The following is a 15,356-nucleotide window of genomic DNA, read 5'->3' as shown; positions in this document are numbered from 1 at the left end:
TAAAAGGAGAAGGTAAGCTGTCAAATGTCAAATAATGAGCTGCAATGCGGTTTTGATAAAAAGGTCCTAAAAGCGGGTATAAATCGACCCCAAAAACAGAAAAACTTAAGAATGCACCTACCACAAATGATTATAGAGCAAATTTTAATGCCAAAAATTGTAGTGGTATGTCAGAAAAACATATGCAAATATACGTGTGTTCAATTTTAAAGATAAGTTAATATCTAAAGAGTGTCTGCTGAATACGATGTTATATATCGTAATTATAACTTAATTTTTGACGAAATTAAATCTAAAAAAAAACACTTTCATTGTTAGTTTTAGCTCCATATAACACTTAAACAAGAAACTGCTGGTCAGCCGTTATTCCCAGCAGAGGAAAAAAAAAACAGGAATTTCGATTGGAAAATATTCTTCCTGTTATTTCTTGTTACCATTTCCGCCTTCACGCTGCGAATATGATAATAACACAGCCATAAATATGAGCCCAGATAAAAAAAAAAAAAAAAAACGCACACACACAAAAAAGAACGGGGCAGAATTTATGATTTTATTTGGCTTCCTTTCGGCAAATTTCAATAAAAGAAATAGCTCAGCGGAAAATCAATGCGAGAAATGAATTCCCCACAGCCGCTATCCGTTTTTCGCTGCATGATATATGAAATGCGTTTGTTGCCTCGCTCGCTTCACTTCGGGGGAACAGCATTTTCCCACATTAATTTTCCTAATTTCGAAAAGCCAACCCACACATAGCGCGGCCTGGCAAAATTCGGATGGCAGAGGAGCAAAACGGAAAAGCTGTGATGCTGACTGCATCCCCGCAGGACAGCGCAAAACTATTTATCAATGCTGAAACATTTCAAATACATTCCGCGTTTTTAGAGCAGCGGCCAGGGGCGTGGCAGCGGGGGCAAGATTATGATGTAGATCCCATTGCACTCACATTTTCCGTCTACCCACCAACCAACCCACCAATTCCCCCCTGAGTTGCCCTGTCAAATGAAGCGGCAAAAAAGTAGCTGGAAAATGAAATATGCCAGTGACGTCTCCGGCTCCCCTTGATATCAGTCCGCCGCCCCTGGCCGAAAGGACCCCCCCCCCCCATCTTAACCCACTAAAGCCGGCTGCTAAGACAACTGGCGGCGCATTAAATGATGCTCCAGCGACATCTTAAGGAATGGACGAATAACCGATAGTTGGGCATAATAATGTCGATTGGGATGACATCATTATTATTCGAGAAGGATATAATTTTTTTTAGCTGTTCTCTTTGGTGTCTTATGTGCCACCTGATTGCAAATTTTCAATAAGCCTTTTTTTTTCAATAATTATATGTTATTTTATCCTTGTTTTAATATGATTATATCGTTTATCTGTATTACTTAATACTTTTTTAGATTGCCGTATTAAATTAAAATACAGATATAACGAAAATTGGCAAAATTATGTAATTAAGTGCGATTCTGTTAAATTGGTATAATATTATGTTCCGATAAATATCGAATATTTCGTGTCACGCCTGCAGTTCTCGCATTTTCCGCTTTTCCCGCCATCGATGCAAGGGAGAGGGGGGGGGTGGTGGTGGTGGATGTGGGGTTTTTTGTCCAAGTTGTGTCCGCACAACACATAGAAAATTGCATTTCGCCTGCTGCAAAATATTTCACTTTAGAGGACAAACAGGTCACAGGCTGACTTTTGCACACACGCACACGACAGCCCTGGCTGTCGAAATGCAAGGCGGCAGGGTTGCCATCTTCCACCATTTCGTATGCAGCTGGCGTTCGGGAAAAGCGAAGGGAAAACTTTTTGGCGCGTCTCGGCCAACAAACGCATGCATTTATCCGCCGCCCACCCCTTCAAGAAACGAGTGTCGAGGGGGGAGGGGTTGGGGTTGGGGTTGGAACACTCCCCGAAGCACGTAAATAAATCTTAAAATTGTAAAACCCGCAAAGGCGAAAAGGGATCCCAAAGGGGGCGTGGCAGTGCGAGGGGGGGAGTAGACTGTAGACTCCCTTTTTGGATCTGTCGCCATTTTGCGATGTGTTTTGCCGCCATTGCCGCAGCAAATTACGCAAGGCGCCTCCCCCACCGGCCCGCACCACCCATCTTCCCTACCATCTTTTCCAACCGGTTCAACTAACGTTTGTCCTTGGCATGTCCTTTGGCGCGCTTTTGTGCATTTAAACCGACAACATCGTTCTCGGGTGGTGCCTTTCCAGGGGACGGGAGTGTGTGTGTGTTGGGGGGGCTTGGCTGTGGAAAAGCTGAGACGACGGCAAAATGCAGTCATTACTGAAAATTGGTTTTGGGGCTAACGCACTTGCACATTTCATGGCTATGATGAGCATCAAACCCCTCACAAAATGCGGCGGGGAAAAGCGGTGAAGCGGAGGGGATTGGGAGCGCGGGCGTCGGAAAAGCTGGAAAAATGCGTCGTTTCAAAAGTTTACTTCTCGCATATTTTTCTTCAAATTGCATGCGATTTTTACTTGTTTGCCCGCCGTCATCTTATTTTATTTAGTTTTTTGTGCCAGAGGCGCCTTGTGTCAGGATTTTTTTTTTTTAGAAGGGATATTAAACGTATAGATGGGGTACATATGTACAGTGAATATATGTTAAAATATATTTGCAATACAACTTTAAGCAATATATATGCGAATATGGGCGAACAATTTTATAGATTTAAGCAATTTATTTAATATCTACGTTAAAAGTTGAAGTTGTTGTTCATTTTGATTTTTATGTGTTTCATTACCACAACTTTACTAAAGTAGTGTCTACTGTGCCGTTTTTTGGGTATGCATTACCTTTGCGCTTGTTGCAGTTACGAGCTCTATTTTCCACAACCAACGACACACGCATCGCATATTTTTAGCGATTTGTTAGCCCACCCCATGGACCATACCACCCACCCACTCTGCCCACCTTGTCAGGGTAATCGCATGTGGTTTGTCACCCCCTGCCATTCACTTTTCCACCCCCTCGCTTGGCTCGTGAAGGTAATTTGCTAAGTCCAAAAAAAAAAAAGAAAGAAGGAAAACCAAAAAATACCGCCAGCCAAAATAGAAAAAGAAAACCGCGAAGAGAGCATAAGATGCTGGTGGAAAGGATGGTGAAAAGGTTGGAAATCGGGAAGAGGGGAGACTAATGTGGGGATTACAAGGATTTACTTGTGCAATTGCGTTTTCGCGATGGGCACCCTGTGCGCCACGGATGCCCAGCCATAAATACAAATTAATTGTTATTAATGGTGGTTAGGGAAGTGCAGGAAAGTAAAACGGTTGCATAGCCTTCGCGGAATCATGTAAATACTAGAATTGAAGAAACACAAATATTTATTATTACCTTTGTACATGCATTAAAGAATGCCTTGTGCTAAGTTATTTTGTTTTATTTAAATAAAAATCTGTTTACCATTAGTTTAGCAGTTTATGCAGAGTACAAATTATATTGTACTTTTGTTTTTTTTAATTACCTAAATCCATAATTATGCTTCGTAATAAAGTTATGGTATATTCTATTCTACACTGTATAAACTTTCTGGGCATTACGTGATATCCGCGTCTAATGATATCGACAGCCATGCCCAAATAGCATTTTCTATCCCATAATTAAATCAGTTTCAGCTTGGCCGCATCAAGTCATTATGAGCCACTGCACTTACTGACAGCCACCTTTTTTCCTGATCGCTTTCAGGTTTGGCTTGCGTTGAGTCCTCTGCCTCTTGGTTTCGAGTAGCTGGTTAAATTTCACACTTAAGGAGCCATAGGGTACGGCGAAAAGGAACATAAACGCTGGCCATGCCAGCTTTTAAAATGCGATTTGTAGCCCCTTCAGCTCTAAGCCATTTGTACTCTGCCAAAAGGTTGTACAGATTACTAGAGTGACTTGGCCACTCAAATACAATATATAGATACAATTTAATTAGTATTAGGACAGACGGACATGACCAGCTCGACTCTAGAGTTCCCATCTGGAAGGGCATGACAGAGTCCTGGCAGGCCTTTTAGCACGTGTCAAAAACTCAAAGAAGAAGACTATGACTTTGAAGTCTACAAATCATATTTCTCTGAACAAGTGAACTGGCAACATGTCGAGCTCGTAAGTAACTAGGTTTTTCCTATAGAAATTATAGCAAGTCACAGTAAAATCTTGTAGCCAGAACAACAACAGCAGCTGGATCGATTGGTTCCTCGGGATCAAGGGCAACCAGTTCCTCTGCCGCGTGCCCACCGACTACGTGCAGGATACGTTCAACCAGATGGGCTTGGAGTATTTCAGCGAGATACTGGACGTGATCCTGAAGCCGGTGATCGATAGTTCCTCTGGCTTGTTGTACGGCGATGAAAAGAAGTGGTACGGCATGATTCACGCCCGATACATCAGGTCAGAGCGTGGCCTGATTGCTATGCACCGAAAATATTTGCGAGGAGATTTTGGATCGTGTCCCAATATCTCCTGTGATAGGCAGAACACCCTGCCAGTGGGCCTCAGCGCTGTATGGGGCAAGTCAACCGTCAAGATCCACTGCCCACGGTGTAAAAGCAACTTTCATCCGAAGTCTGATACACAGCTGGACGGAGCGATGTTCGGGCCCAGCTTCCCGGACATCTTCTTCTCGATGCTGCCGAACTTGACATCGCCCCTGGACGACCCACGGTATGTAATTCTCCGAATATAGTCCTGGTTGTTTTCTAAACAAAGCGCTTGCACTTGCAGTACCTAGGCTTTCGGTTGCACCAAAGAGCTTTGATGCAACTCAAATCGCCCAAGCCAAAGAATATCGGAATATTGGTCAGGCGCATCAATGTATTTTTGTATGTATATTGTTGTTGTTGTAATCAATACGAAAAATCAAGAACATATTCAATTCAGTTTTCTTTAATTTTAATTAATTTTTTTCTAAGAAAAATAAATAAAAACGAAAAATTCAAATAAAAATTATAAAAATAAACCGAGTTGTGTTTTATTTAAATAGTTAAGTGGTAATATAACTGAATGGTAAGTTTATTAATTAATTTAAGTGTTAAAAAATTACTGAATTTATAGGATTTTGATTTGGATACTATTTATAAAATCATATAAAAGGGCATCGAGTCCTCAGCCGATGCTGCCTTGTCGAAACAATGACATTTGATTTGTTTTTGGCCCAACTGACACATAAAATATCGTATGCATAACATATTATGAAATAAAAGAACTAATACTTATTATGCCAGCCGAACATAAAACGAATTTTCGAGTCTAGAGTTCCCATCTGGAAGGGCAGGCCTTTTAGCACGTGTCAAAAACTCAAAGAAGAAGACGATGACTTTGAAGTCTACAAGTCATATTTCTGTGATCAAGTGAACTGGCAACATGTCGAGCTCGTAAGTAACTAGGTTTTTCCTATAGAAATTATAGCAAGTCACAGTAAAATCTTGTAGCCAGAACAACAACAGCAGCTGGATCGATTGGTTCCTCGGGATCAAGGGCAACCAGTTCCTCTGCCGCGTGCCCACCGACTACGTGCAGGATACGTTCAACCAGATGGGCTTGGAGTATTTCAGCGAGATACTGGACGTGATCCTGAAGCCGGTGATCGATAGTTCCTCTGGCTTGTTGTACGGCGATGAAAAGAAGTGGTACGGCATGATTCACGCCCGATACATCAGGTCAGAGCGTGGCCTGATTGCTATGCACCGAAAATATATGCGAGGAGATTTTGGATCGTGTCCCAATATCTCCTGTGATAGGCAGAACACCCTGCCAGTGGGCCTCAGCGCTGTATGGGGCAAGTCAACCGTCAAGATCCACTGCCCACGGTGTAAAAGCAACTTTCATCCGAAGTCTGATACACAGCTGGACGGAGCGATGTTCGGGCCCAGCTTCCCGGACATCTTCTTCTCGCTGCTGCCGAACTTGACATCGCCCCTGGACGACCCACGGTAAGTAATTCTCCGAATATAGTCCTGGTTGTTTTCTAAACAAAGCGCTTGCACTTGCAGTACCTAGGCTTTCGGTTGCACCAAAGAGCTTTGATGCAACTCAAATCGCCCAAGCCAAAGAATATCGGAATATTGGTCAGGCGCATCAATGTATTTTTGTATGTATATTGTTGTTGTTGTAATCAATACGAAAAATCAAGAACATATTCAATTCAGTTTTCTTTAATTTTAATTAATTTTTTTCTAAGAAAAATAAATAAAAACGAAAAATTCAAATAAAAATTATAAAAATAAACCGAGTTGTGTTTTATTTAAATAGTTAAGTGGTAATATAACTGAATGGTAAGTTTATTAATTAATTTAAGTGTTAAAAAATTACTGAATTTATAGGATTTTGATTTGGATACTATTTATAAAATCATATAAAAGGGCATCGAGTCCTCAGCCGATGCTGCCTTGTCGAAACAATGACATTTGATTTGTTTTTGGCCCAACTGACACATAAAATATCGTATGCATAACATATTATGAAATAAAAGAACTAATACTTATTATGCCAGCCGAACATAAAACGAATTTTCGAGTCTAGAGTTCCCATCTGGAAGGGCAAGCCTTTTAGCACGTGTCAAAAACTCAAAGAAGAAGACGATGACTTTGAAGTCTTACAGTCATATTTCTGGGATCAAGTGAACTTGGCAACATGTCGAGCTTGGAAGTAACTTGGTTTTTCCTATAGAAATTATAGCAAGTCACAGTAAAATCTTTGTAGCCAGAACAACAACAGCAGCTGGATCGATTGGTTCCTCGGGATCAAGGGCAACCAGTTCCTCTGCCGCGTGCCCACCGACTACGTGCAGGATACGTTCAACCAGATGGGCTTGGAGTATTTCAGCGAGATACTGGACGTGATCCTGAAGCCGGTGATCGATAGTTCCTCTGGCTTGTTGTACGGCGATGAAAAGAAGTGGTACGGCATGATTCACGCCCGATACATCAGGTCAGAGCGTGGCCTGATTGCTATGCACCGAAAATATTTGCGAGGAGATTTTGGATCGTGTCCCAATATCTCCTGTTATAGGCAGAACACCCTGCCAGTGGGCCTCAGCGCTGTATGGGGCAAGTCAACCGTCAAGATCCACTGCCCACGGTGTAAAAGCAACTTTCATCCGAAGTCTGATACACAGCTGGACGGAGCGATGTTCGGGCCCAGCTTCCCGGACATCTTCTTCTCGATGCTGCCGAACTTGACATCGCCCCTGGACGACCCACGGTAAGTAATTCTCCGAATATAGTCCTGGTTGTTTTCTAAACAAAGCGCTTGCACTTGCAGTACCTAGGCTTTCGGTTGCACCAAAGAGCATTGATGCAACTAAAATCGCCCAAGCCAAAGAATATCGGAATATTGGTCAGGCGCATCAATGTATTTTTGTATGTATATTGTTGTTGTTGTAATCAATACGAAAAATCAAGAACATATTCAATTCAGTTTTCTTTAATTTTAATTAATTTTTTTCTAAGAAAAATAAATAAAAACGAAAAATTCAAATAAAAATTATAAAAAATAAACCGAGTTGTGTTTTATTTAAATAGTTAAGTGGTAATATAACTGAATGGTAAGTTTATTAATTAATTTAAGTGTTAAAAAATTACTGAATTTATAGGATTTTGATTTGGATACTATTTATAAAATCATATAAAAGGGCATCGAGTCCTCAGCCGATGCTGCCTTGTCGAAACAATGACATTTGATTTGTTTTTGGCCCAACTGACACATAAAATATCGTATGCATAACATATTATGAAATAAAAGAACTAATACTTATTATGCCAGCCGAACATAAAACGAATTTTCGAGTCTAGAGTTCCCATCTGGAAGGGCAAGCCTTTTAGCACGTGTCAAAAACTCAAAGAAGAAGACGATGACTTTGAAGTCTACAAGTCATATTTCTGTGATCAAGTGAACTGGCAACATGTCGAGCTCGTAAGTAACTAGGTTTTTCCTATAGAAATTATAGCAAGTCACAGTAAAATCTTGTAGCCAGAACAACAACAGCAGCTGGATCGATTGGTTCCTCGGGATCAAGGGCAACCAGTTCCTCTGCCGCGTGCCCACCGACTACGTGCAGGATACGTTCAACCAGATGGGCTTGGAGTATTTCAGCGAGATACTGGACGTGATCCTGAAGCCGGTGATCGATAGTTCCTCTGGCTTGTTGTACGGCGATGAAAAGAAGTGGTACGGCATGATTCACGCCCGATACATCAGGTCAGAGCGTGGCCTGATTGCTATGCACCGAAAATATATGCGAGGAGATTTTGGATCGTGTCCCAATATCTCCTGTGATAGGCAGAACACCCTGCCAGTGGGCCTCAGCGCTGTATGGGGCAAGTCAACCGTCAAGATCCACTGCCCACGGTGTAAAAGCAACTTTCATCCGAAGTCTGATACACAGCTGGACGGAGCGATGTTCGGGCCCAGCTTCCCGGACATCTTCTTCTCGATGCTGCCGAACTTGACATCGCCCCTGGACGACCCACGGTAAGTAATTCTCCGAATATAGTCCTGGTTGTTTTCTAAACAAAGCGCTTGCACTTGCAGTACCTAGGCTTTCGGTTGCACCAAAGAGCTTTGATGCAACTCAAATCGCCCAAGCCAAAGAATATCGGAATATTGGTCAGGCGCATCAATGTATTTTTGTATGTATATTGTTGTTGTTGTAATCAATACGAAAAATCAAGAACATATTCAATTCAGTTTTCTTTAATTTTAATTAATTTTTTTCTAAGAAAAATAAATAAAAACGAAAAATTCAAATAAAAATTATAAAAAATAAACCGAGTTGTGTTTTATTTAAATAGTTAAGTGGTAATATAACTGAATGGTAAGTTTATTAATTAATTTAAGTGTTAAAAAATTACTGAATTTATAGGATTTTGATTTGGATACTATTTATAAAATCATATAAAAGGGCATCGAGTCCTCAGCCGATGCTGCCTTGTCGACACAATGACATTTGATTTGTTTTTGGCCCAACTGACACATAAAATATCGTATGCATAACATATTATGAAATAAAAGAACTAATACTTATTATGCCAGCCGAACATAAAACGAATTTTCGAGTCTAGAGTTCCCATCTGGAAGGGCAGGCCTTTTAGCACGTGTCAAAAACTCAAAGAAGAAGACGATGACTTTGAAGTCTACAAGTCATATTTCTGTGATCAAGTGAACTGGCAACATGTCGAGCTCGTAAGTAACTAGGTTTTTCCTATAGAAATTATAGCAAGTCACAGTAAAATCTTGTAGCCAGAACAACAACAGCAGCTGGATCGATTGGTTCCTCGGGATCAAGGGCAACCAGTTCCTCTGCCGCGTGCCCACCGACTACGTGCAGGATACGTTCAACCAGATGGGCTTGGAGTATTTCAGCGAGATACTGGACGTGATCCTGAAGCCGGTGATCGATAGTTCCTCTGGCTTGTTGTACGGCGATGAAAAGAAGTGGTACGGCATGATTCACGCCCGATACATCAGGTCAGAGCGTGGCCTGATTGCTATGCACCGAAAATATTTGCGAGGAGATTTTGGATCGTGCCCCAATATCTCCTGTGATAGGCAGAACACCCTGCCAGTGGGCCTCAGCGCTGTATGGGGCAAGTCAACCGTCAAGATCCACTGCCCACGGTGTAAAAGCAACTTTCATCCGAAGTCTGATACACAGCTGGACGGAGCGATGTTCGGGCCCAGCTTCCCGGACATCTTCTTCTCGATGCTGCCGAACTTGACATCGCCCCTGGACGACCCACGGTAAGTAATTCTCCGAATATAGTCCTGGTTGTTTTCTAAACAAAGCGCTTGCACTTGCAGTACCTAGGCTTTCGGTTGCACCAAAGAGCTTTGATGCAACTCAAATCGCCCAAGCCAAAGAATATCGGAATATTGGTCAGGCGCATCAATGTATTTTTGTATGTATATTGTTGTTGTTGTAATCAATACGAAAAATCAAGAACATATTCAATTCAGTTTTCTTTAATTTTAATTAATTTTTTTCTAAGAAAAATAAATAAAAACGAAAAATTCAAATAAAAATTATAAAAAATAAACCGAGTTGTGTTTTATTTAAATAGTTAAGTGGTAATATAACTGAATGGTAAGTTTATTAATTAATTTAAGTGTTAAAAAATTACTGAATTTATAGGATTTTGATTTGGATACTATTTATAAAATCATATAAAAGGGCATCGAGTCCTCAGCCGATGCTGCCTTGTCGAAACAATGACATTTGATTTGTTTTTGGCCCAACTGACAAATAAAATATCGTATGCATAACATATTATGAAATAAAAGAACTAATACTTATTATGCCAGCCGAACATAAAACGAATTTTCGAGTCTAGAGTTCCCATCTGGAAGGGCAAGCCTTTTAGCACGTGTCAAAAACTCAAAGAAGAAGACGATGACTTTGAAGTCTACAAGTCATATTTCTGTGATCAAGTGAACTGGCAACATGTCGAGCTCGTAAGTAACTAGGTTTTTCCTATAGAAATTATAGCAAGTCACAGTAAAATCTTGTAGCCAGAACAACAACAGCAGCTGGATCGATTGGTTCCTCGGGATCAAGGGCAACCAGTTCCTCTGCCGCGTGCCCACCGACTACGTGCAGGATACGTTCAACCAGATGGGCTTGGAGTATTTCAGCGAGATACTGGACGTGATCCTGAAGCCGGTGATCGATAGTTCCTCTGGCTTGTTGTACGGCGATGAAAAGAAGTGGTACGGCATGATTCACGCCCGATACATCAGGTCAGAGCGTGGCCTGATTGCTATGCACCGAAAATATATGCGAGGAGATTTTGGATCGTGTCCCAATATCTCCTGTGATAGGCAGAACACCCTGCCAGTGGGCCTCAGCGCTGTATGGGGCAAGTCAACCGTCAAGATCCACTGCCCACGGTGTAAAAGCAACTTTCATCCGAAGTCTGATACACAGCTGGACGGAGCGATGTTCGGGCCCAGCTTCCCGGACATCTTCTTCTCGATGCTGCCGAACTTGACATCGCCCCTGGACGACCCACGGTAAGTAATTCTCCGAATATAGTCCTGGTTGTTTTCTAAACAAAGCGCTTGCACTTGCAGTACCTAGGCTTTCGGTTGCACCAAAGAGCATTGATGCAACTCAAATCGCCCAAGCCAAAGAATATCGGAATATTGGTCAGGCGCATCAATGTATTTTTGTATGTATATTGTTGTTGTTGTAATCAATACGAAAAATCAAGAACATATTCAATTCAGTTTTCTTTAATTTTAATTAATTTTTTTCTAAGAAAAATAAATAAAAACGAAAAATTCAAATAAAAATTATAAAAAATAAACCGAGTTGTGTTTTATTTAAATAGTTAAGTGGTAATATAACTGAATGGTAAGTTTATTAATTAATTTAAGTGTTAAAAAATTACTGAATTTATAGGATTTTGATTTGGATACTATTTATAAAATCATATAAAAGGGCATCGAGTCCTCAGCCGATGCTGCCTTGTCGAAACAATGACATTTGATTTGTTTTTGGCCCAACTGACACATAAAATATCGTATGCATAACATATTATGAAATAAAAGAACTAATACTTATTATGCCAGCCGAACATAAAACGAATTTTCGAGTCTAGAGTTCCCATCTGGAAGGGCAGGCCTTTTAGCACGTGTCAAAAACTCAAAGAAGAAGACGATGACTTTGAAGTCTACAAGTCATATTTCTGTGATCAAGTGAACTGGCAACATGTCGAGCTCGTAAGTAACTAGGTTTTTCCTATAGAAATTATAGCAAGTCACAGTAAAATCTTGTAGCCAGAACAACAACAGCAGCTGGATCGATTGGTTCCTCGGGATCAAGGGCAACCAGTTCCTCTTGCCGCGTGCCCACCGACTACGTGCAGGATACGTTCAACCAGATGGGCTTGGAGTATTTCAGCGAGATACTGGACGTGATCCTGAAGCCGGTGATCGATAGTTCCTCTGGCTTGTTGTACGGCGATGAAAAGAAGTGGTACGGCATGATTCACGCCCGATACATCAGGTCAGAGCGTGGCCTGATTGCTATGCACCGAAAATATATGCGAGGAGATTTTGGATCGTGTCCCAATATCTCCTGTGATAGGCAGAACACCCTGCCAGTGGGCCTCAGCGCTGTATGGGGCAAGTCAACCGTCAAGATCCACTGCCCACGGTGTAAAAGCAACTTTCATCCGAAGTCTGATACACAGCTGGACGGAGCGATGTTCGGGCCCAGCTTCCCGGACATCTTCTTCTCGATGCTGCCGAACTTGACATCGCCCCTGGACGACCCACGGTAAGTAATTCTCCGAATATAGTCCTGGTTGTTTTCTAAACAAAGCGCTTGCACTTGCAGTACCTAGGCTTTCGGTTGCACCAAAGAGCTTTGATGCAACTCAAATCGCCCAAGCCAAAGAATATCGGAATATTGGTCAGGCGCATCAATGTATTTTTGTATGTATATTGTTGTTGTTGTAATCAATACGAAAAATCAAGAACATATTCAATTCAGTTTTCTTTAATTTTAATTAATTTTTTTCTAAGAAAAATAAATAAAAACGAAAAATTCAAATAAAAATTATAAAAAATAAACCGAGTTGTGTTTTATTTAAATAGTTAAGTGGTAATATAACTGAATGGTAAGTTTATTAATTAATTTAAGTGTTAAAAAATTACTGAATTTATAGGATTTTGATTTGGATACTATTTATAAAATCATATAAAAGGGCATCGAGTCCTCAGCCGATGCTGCCTTGTCGACACAATGACATTTGATTTGTTTTTGGCCCAACTGACACATAAAATATCGTATGCATAACATATTATGAAATAAAAGAACTAATACTTATTATGCCAGCCGAACATAAAACGAATTTTCGAGTCTAGAGTTCCCATCTGGAAGGGCAGGCCTTTTAGCACGTGTCAAAAACTCAAAGAAGAAGACGATGACTTTGAAGTCTACAAGTCATATTTCTGTGATCAAGTGAACTGGCAACATGTCGAGCTCGTAAGTAACTAGGTTTTTCCTATAGAAATTATAGCAAGTCACAGTAAAATCTTGTAGCCAGAACAACAACAGCAGCTGGATCGATTGGTTCCTCGGGATCAAGGGCAACCAGTTCCTCTGCCGCGTGCCCACCGACTACGTGCAGGATACGTTCAACCAGATGGGCTTGGAGTATTTCAGCGAGATACTGGACGTGATCCTGAAGCCGGTGATCGATAGTTCCTCTGGCTTGTTGTACGGCGATGAAAAGAAGTGGTACGGCATGATTCACGCCCGATACATCAGGTCAGAGCGTGGCCTGATTGCTATGCACCGAAAATATTTGCGAGGAGATTTTGGATCGTGCCCCAATATCTCCTGTTATAGGCAGAACACCCTGCCAGTGGGCCTCAGCGCTGTATGGGGCAAGTCAACCGTCAAGATCCACTGCCCACGGTGTAAAAGCAACTTTCATCCGAAGTCTGATACACAGCTGGACGGAGCGATGTTCGGGCCCAGCTTCCCGGACATCTTCTTCTCGATGCTGCCGAACTTGACATCGCCCCTGGACGACCCACGGTAAGTAATTCTCCGAATATAGTCCTGGTTGTTTTCTAAACAAAGCGCTTGCACTTGCAGTACCTAGGCTTTCGGTTGCACCAAAGAGCATTGATGCAACTAAAATCGCCCAAGCCAAAGAATATCGGAATATTGGTCAGGCGCATCAATGTATTTTTGTATGTATATTGTTGTTGTTGTAATCAATACGAAAAATCAAGAACATATTCAATTCAGTTTTCTTTAATTTTAATTAATTTTTTTCTAAGAAAAATAAATAAAAACGAAAAATTCAAATAAAAATTATAAAAAATAAACCGAGTTGTGTTTTATTTAAATAGTTAAGTGGTAATATAACTGAATGGTAAGTTTATTAATTAATTTAAGTGTTAAAAAATTACTGAATTTATAGGATTTTGATTTGGATACTATTTATAAAATCATATAAAAGGGCATCGAGTCCTCAGCCGATGCTGCCTTGTCGACACAATGACATTTGATTTGTTTTTGGCCCAACTGACACATAAAATATCGTATGCATAACATATTATGAAATAAAAGAACTAATACTTATTATGCCAGCCGAACATAAAACGAATTTTCGAGTCTAGAGTTCCCATCTGGAAGGGCAAGCCTTTTAGCACGTGTCAAAAACTCAAAGAAGAAGACGATGACTTTGAAGTCTACAAGTCATATTTCTGTGATCAAGTGAACTGGCAACATGTCGAGCTCGTAAGTAACTAGGTTTTTCCTATAGAAATTATAGCAAGTCACAGTAAAATCTTGTAGCCAGAACAACAACAGCAGCTGGATCGATTGGTTCCTCGGGATCAAGGGCAACCAGTTCCTCTGCCGCGTGCCCACCGACTACGTGCAGGATACGTTCAACCAGATGGGCTTGGAGTATTTCAGCGAGATACTGGACGTGATCCTGAAGCCGGTGATCGATAGTTCCTCTGGCTTGTTGTACGGCGATGAAAAGAAGTGGTACGGCATGATTCACGCCCGATACATCAGGTCAGAGCGTGGCCTGATTGCTATGCACCGAAAATATTTGCGAGGAGATTTTGGATCGTGTCCCAATATCTCCTGTGATAGGCAGAACACCCTGCCAGTGGGCCTCAGCGCTGTATGGGGCAAGTCAACCGTCAAGATCCACTGCCCACGGTGTAAAAGCAACTTTCATCCGAAGTCTGATACACAGCTGGACGGAGCGATGTTCGGGCCCAGCTTCCCGGACATCTTCTTCTCGATGCTGCCGAACTTGACATCGCCCCTGGACGACCCACGGTATGTAATTCTCCGAATATAGTCCTGGTTGTTTTCTAAACAAAGCGCTTGCACTTGCAGTACCTAGGCTTTCGGTTGCACCAAAGAGCTTTGATGCAACTCAAATCGCCCAAGCCAAAGAATATCGGAATATTGGTCAGGCGCATCAATGTATTTTTGTATGTATATTGTTGTTGTTGTAATCAATACGAAAAATCAAGAACATATTCAATTCAGTTTTCTTTAATTTTAATTAATTTTTTTCTAAGAAAAATAAATAAAAACGAAAAATTCAAATAAAAATTATAAAAAATAAACCGAGTTGTGTTTTATTTAAATAGTTAAGTGGTAATATAACTGAATGGTAAGTTTATTAATTAATTTAAGTGTTAAAAAATTACTGAATTTATAGGATTTTGATTTGGATACTATTTATAAAATCATATAAAAGGGCATCGAGTCCTCAGCCGATGCTGCCTTGTCGAAACAATGACATTTGATTTGTTTTTGGCCCAACTGACACATAAAATATCGTATGCATAACATATTATGAAATAAAAGAACT

The 15,356-nt window shown here is 40.9% G+C and overlaps 9 protein-coding genes across 9 annotated transcripts; all 9 read left to right on the top strand.

Moving 5' to 3' along the window:
• Positions 1–3,668: 3,668 nt before the first annotated feature.
• Positions 3,669–4,784, top strand: Ste:CG33236. Its single transcript, NM_206709.3, has 3 exons — positions 3,669–4,101; positions 4,159–4,659; positions 4,720–4,784. Exons 1-3 carry the CDS (start codon positions 4,091–4,093, stop codon positions 4,724–4,726), a joined length of 519 nt encoding a protein of 172 aa, NP_996432.2. The 5' UTR covers positions 3,669–4,090; the 3' UTR covers positions 4,727–4,784.
• Positions 4,785–5,328: 544 nt separating this feature from the next.
• Positions 5,329–6,052, top strand: Ste:CG33237. Its single transcript, NM_206708.2, has 3 exons — positions 5,329–5,369; positions 5,427–5,927; positions 5,988–6,052. The coding sequence occupies exons 1-3, from the start codon at positions 5,359–5,361 to the stop codon at positions 5,992–5,994; spliced, it is 519 nt and encodes a 172-aa protein (NP_996431.2). The 5' UTR covers positions 5,329–5,358; the 3' UTR covers positions 5,995–6,052.
• Positions 6,053–6,596: 544 nt separating this feature from the next.
• Positions 6,597–7,322, top strand: Ste:CG33238. Its single transcript, NM_206707.3, has 3 exons — positions 6,597–6,642; positions 6,701–7,197; positions 7,258–7,322. Exons 1-3 carry the CDS (start codon positions 6,628–6,630, stop codon positions 7,262–7,264), a joined length of 519 nt encoding a protein of 172 aa, NP_996430.3. The 5' UTR covers positions 6,597–6,627; the 3' UTR covers positions 7,265–7,322.
• Positions 7,323–7,867: 545 nt separating this feature from the next.
• Ste:CG33239 lies at positions 7,868–8,591 on the top strand. The gene is made up of 3 exons (NM_206706.3): positions 7,868–7,908; positions 7,966–8,466; positions 8,527–8,591. Exons 1-3 carry the CDS (start codon positions 7,898–7,900, stop codon positions 8,531–8,533), a joined length of 519 nt encoding a protein of 172 aa, NP_996429.2. The 5' UTR covers positions 7,868–7,897; the 3' UTR covers positions 8,534–8,591.
• Positions 8,592–9,136: 545 nt separating this feature from the next.
• Ste:CG33240 lies at positions 9,137–9,860 on the top strand. Its single transcript, NM_206705.2, has 3 exons — positions 9,137–9,177; positions 9,235–9,735; positions 9,796–9,860. Exons 1-3 carry the CDS (start codon positions 9,167–9,169, stop codon positions 9,800–9,802), a joined length of 519 nt encoding a protein of 172 aa, NP_996428.2. The 5' UTR covers positions 9,137–9,166; the 3' UTR covers positions 9,803–9,860.
• A 545-nt stretch (positions 9,861–10,405) lies between these two features.
• Ste:CG33241 lies at positions 10,406–11,129 on the top strand. Its single transcript, NM_206704.2, has 3 exons — positions 10,406–10,446; positions 10,504–11,004; positions 11,065–11,129. The coding sequence occupies exons 1-3, from the start codon at positions 10,436–10,438 to the stop codon at positions 11,069–11,071; spliced, it is 519 nt and encodes a 172-aa protein (NP_996427.2). The 5' UTR covers positions 10,406–10,435; the 3' UTR covers positions 11,072–11,129.
• Positions 11,130–11,674: 545 nt separating this feature from the next.
• On the top strand, positions 11,675–12,399 carry Ste:CG33242. Its single transcript, NM_206703.2, has 3 exons — positions 11,675–11,715; positions 11,777–12,274; positions 12,335–12,399. Exons 1-3 carry the CDS (start codon positions 11,705–11,707, stop codon positions 12,339–12,341), a joined length of 516 nt encoding a protein of 171 aa, NP_996426.2. The 5' UTR covers positions 11,675–11,704; the 3' UTR covers positions 12,342–12,399.
• A 545-nt stretch (positions 12,400–12,944) lies between these two features.
• On the top strand, positions 12,945–13,668 carry Ste:CG33243. The gene is made up of 3 exons (NM_206702.2): positions 12,945–12,985; positions 13,043–13,543; positions 13,604–13,668. The coding sequence occupies exons 1-3, from the start codon at positions 12,975–12,977 to the stop codon at positions 13,608–13,610; spliced, it is 519 nt and encodes a 172-aa protein (NP_996425.2). The 5' UTR covers positions 12,945–12,974; the 3' UTR covers positions 13,611–13,668.
• Positions 13,669–14,213: 545 nt separating this feature from the next.
• On the top strand, positions 14,214–14,937 carry Ste:CG33244. Its single transcript, NM_206701.2, has 3 exons — positions 14,214–14,254; positions 14,312–14,812; positions 14,873–14,937. Exons 1-3 carry the CDS (start codon positions 14,244–14,246, stop codon positions 14,877–14,879), a joined length of 519 nt encoding a protein of 172 aa, NP_996424.2. The 5' UTR covers positions 14,214–14,243; the 3' UTR covers positions 14,880–14,937.
• The last annotated feature ends 419 nt before the right edge of the window (positions 14,938–15,356 follow it).

The sequence above is a fragment of the Drosophila melanogaster genome, chromosome X, assembly GCF_000001215.4.
Source record: "Drosophila melanogaster chromosome X".
NCBI lineage: Eukaryota > Metazoa > Arthropoda > Insecta > Diptera > Drosophilidae > Drosophila > Drosophila melanogaster.
This window is presented reverse-complemented; position numbering and strand designations above follow the sequence as displayed.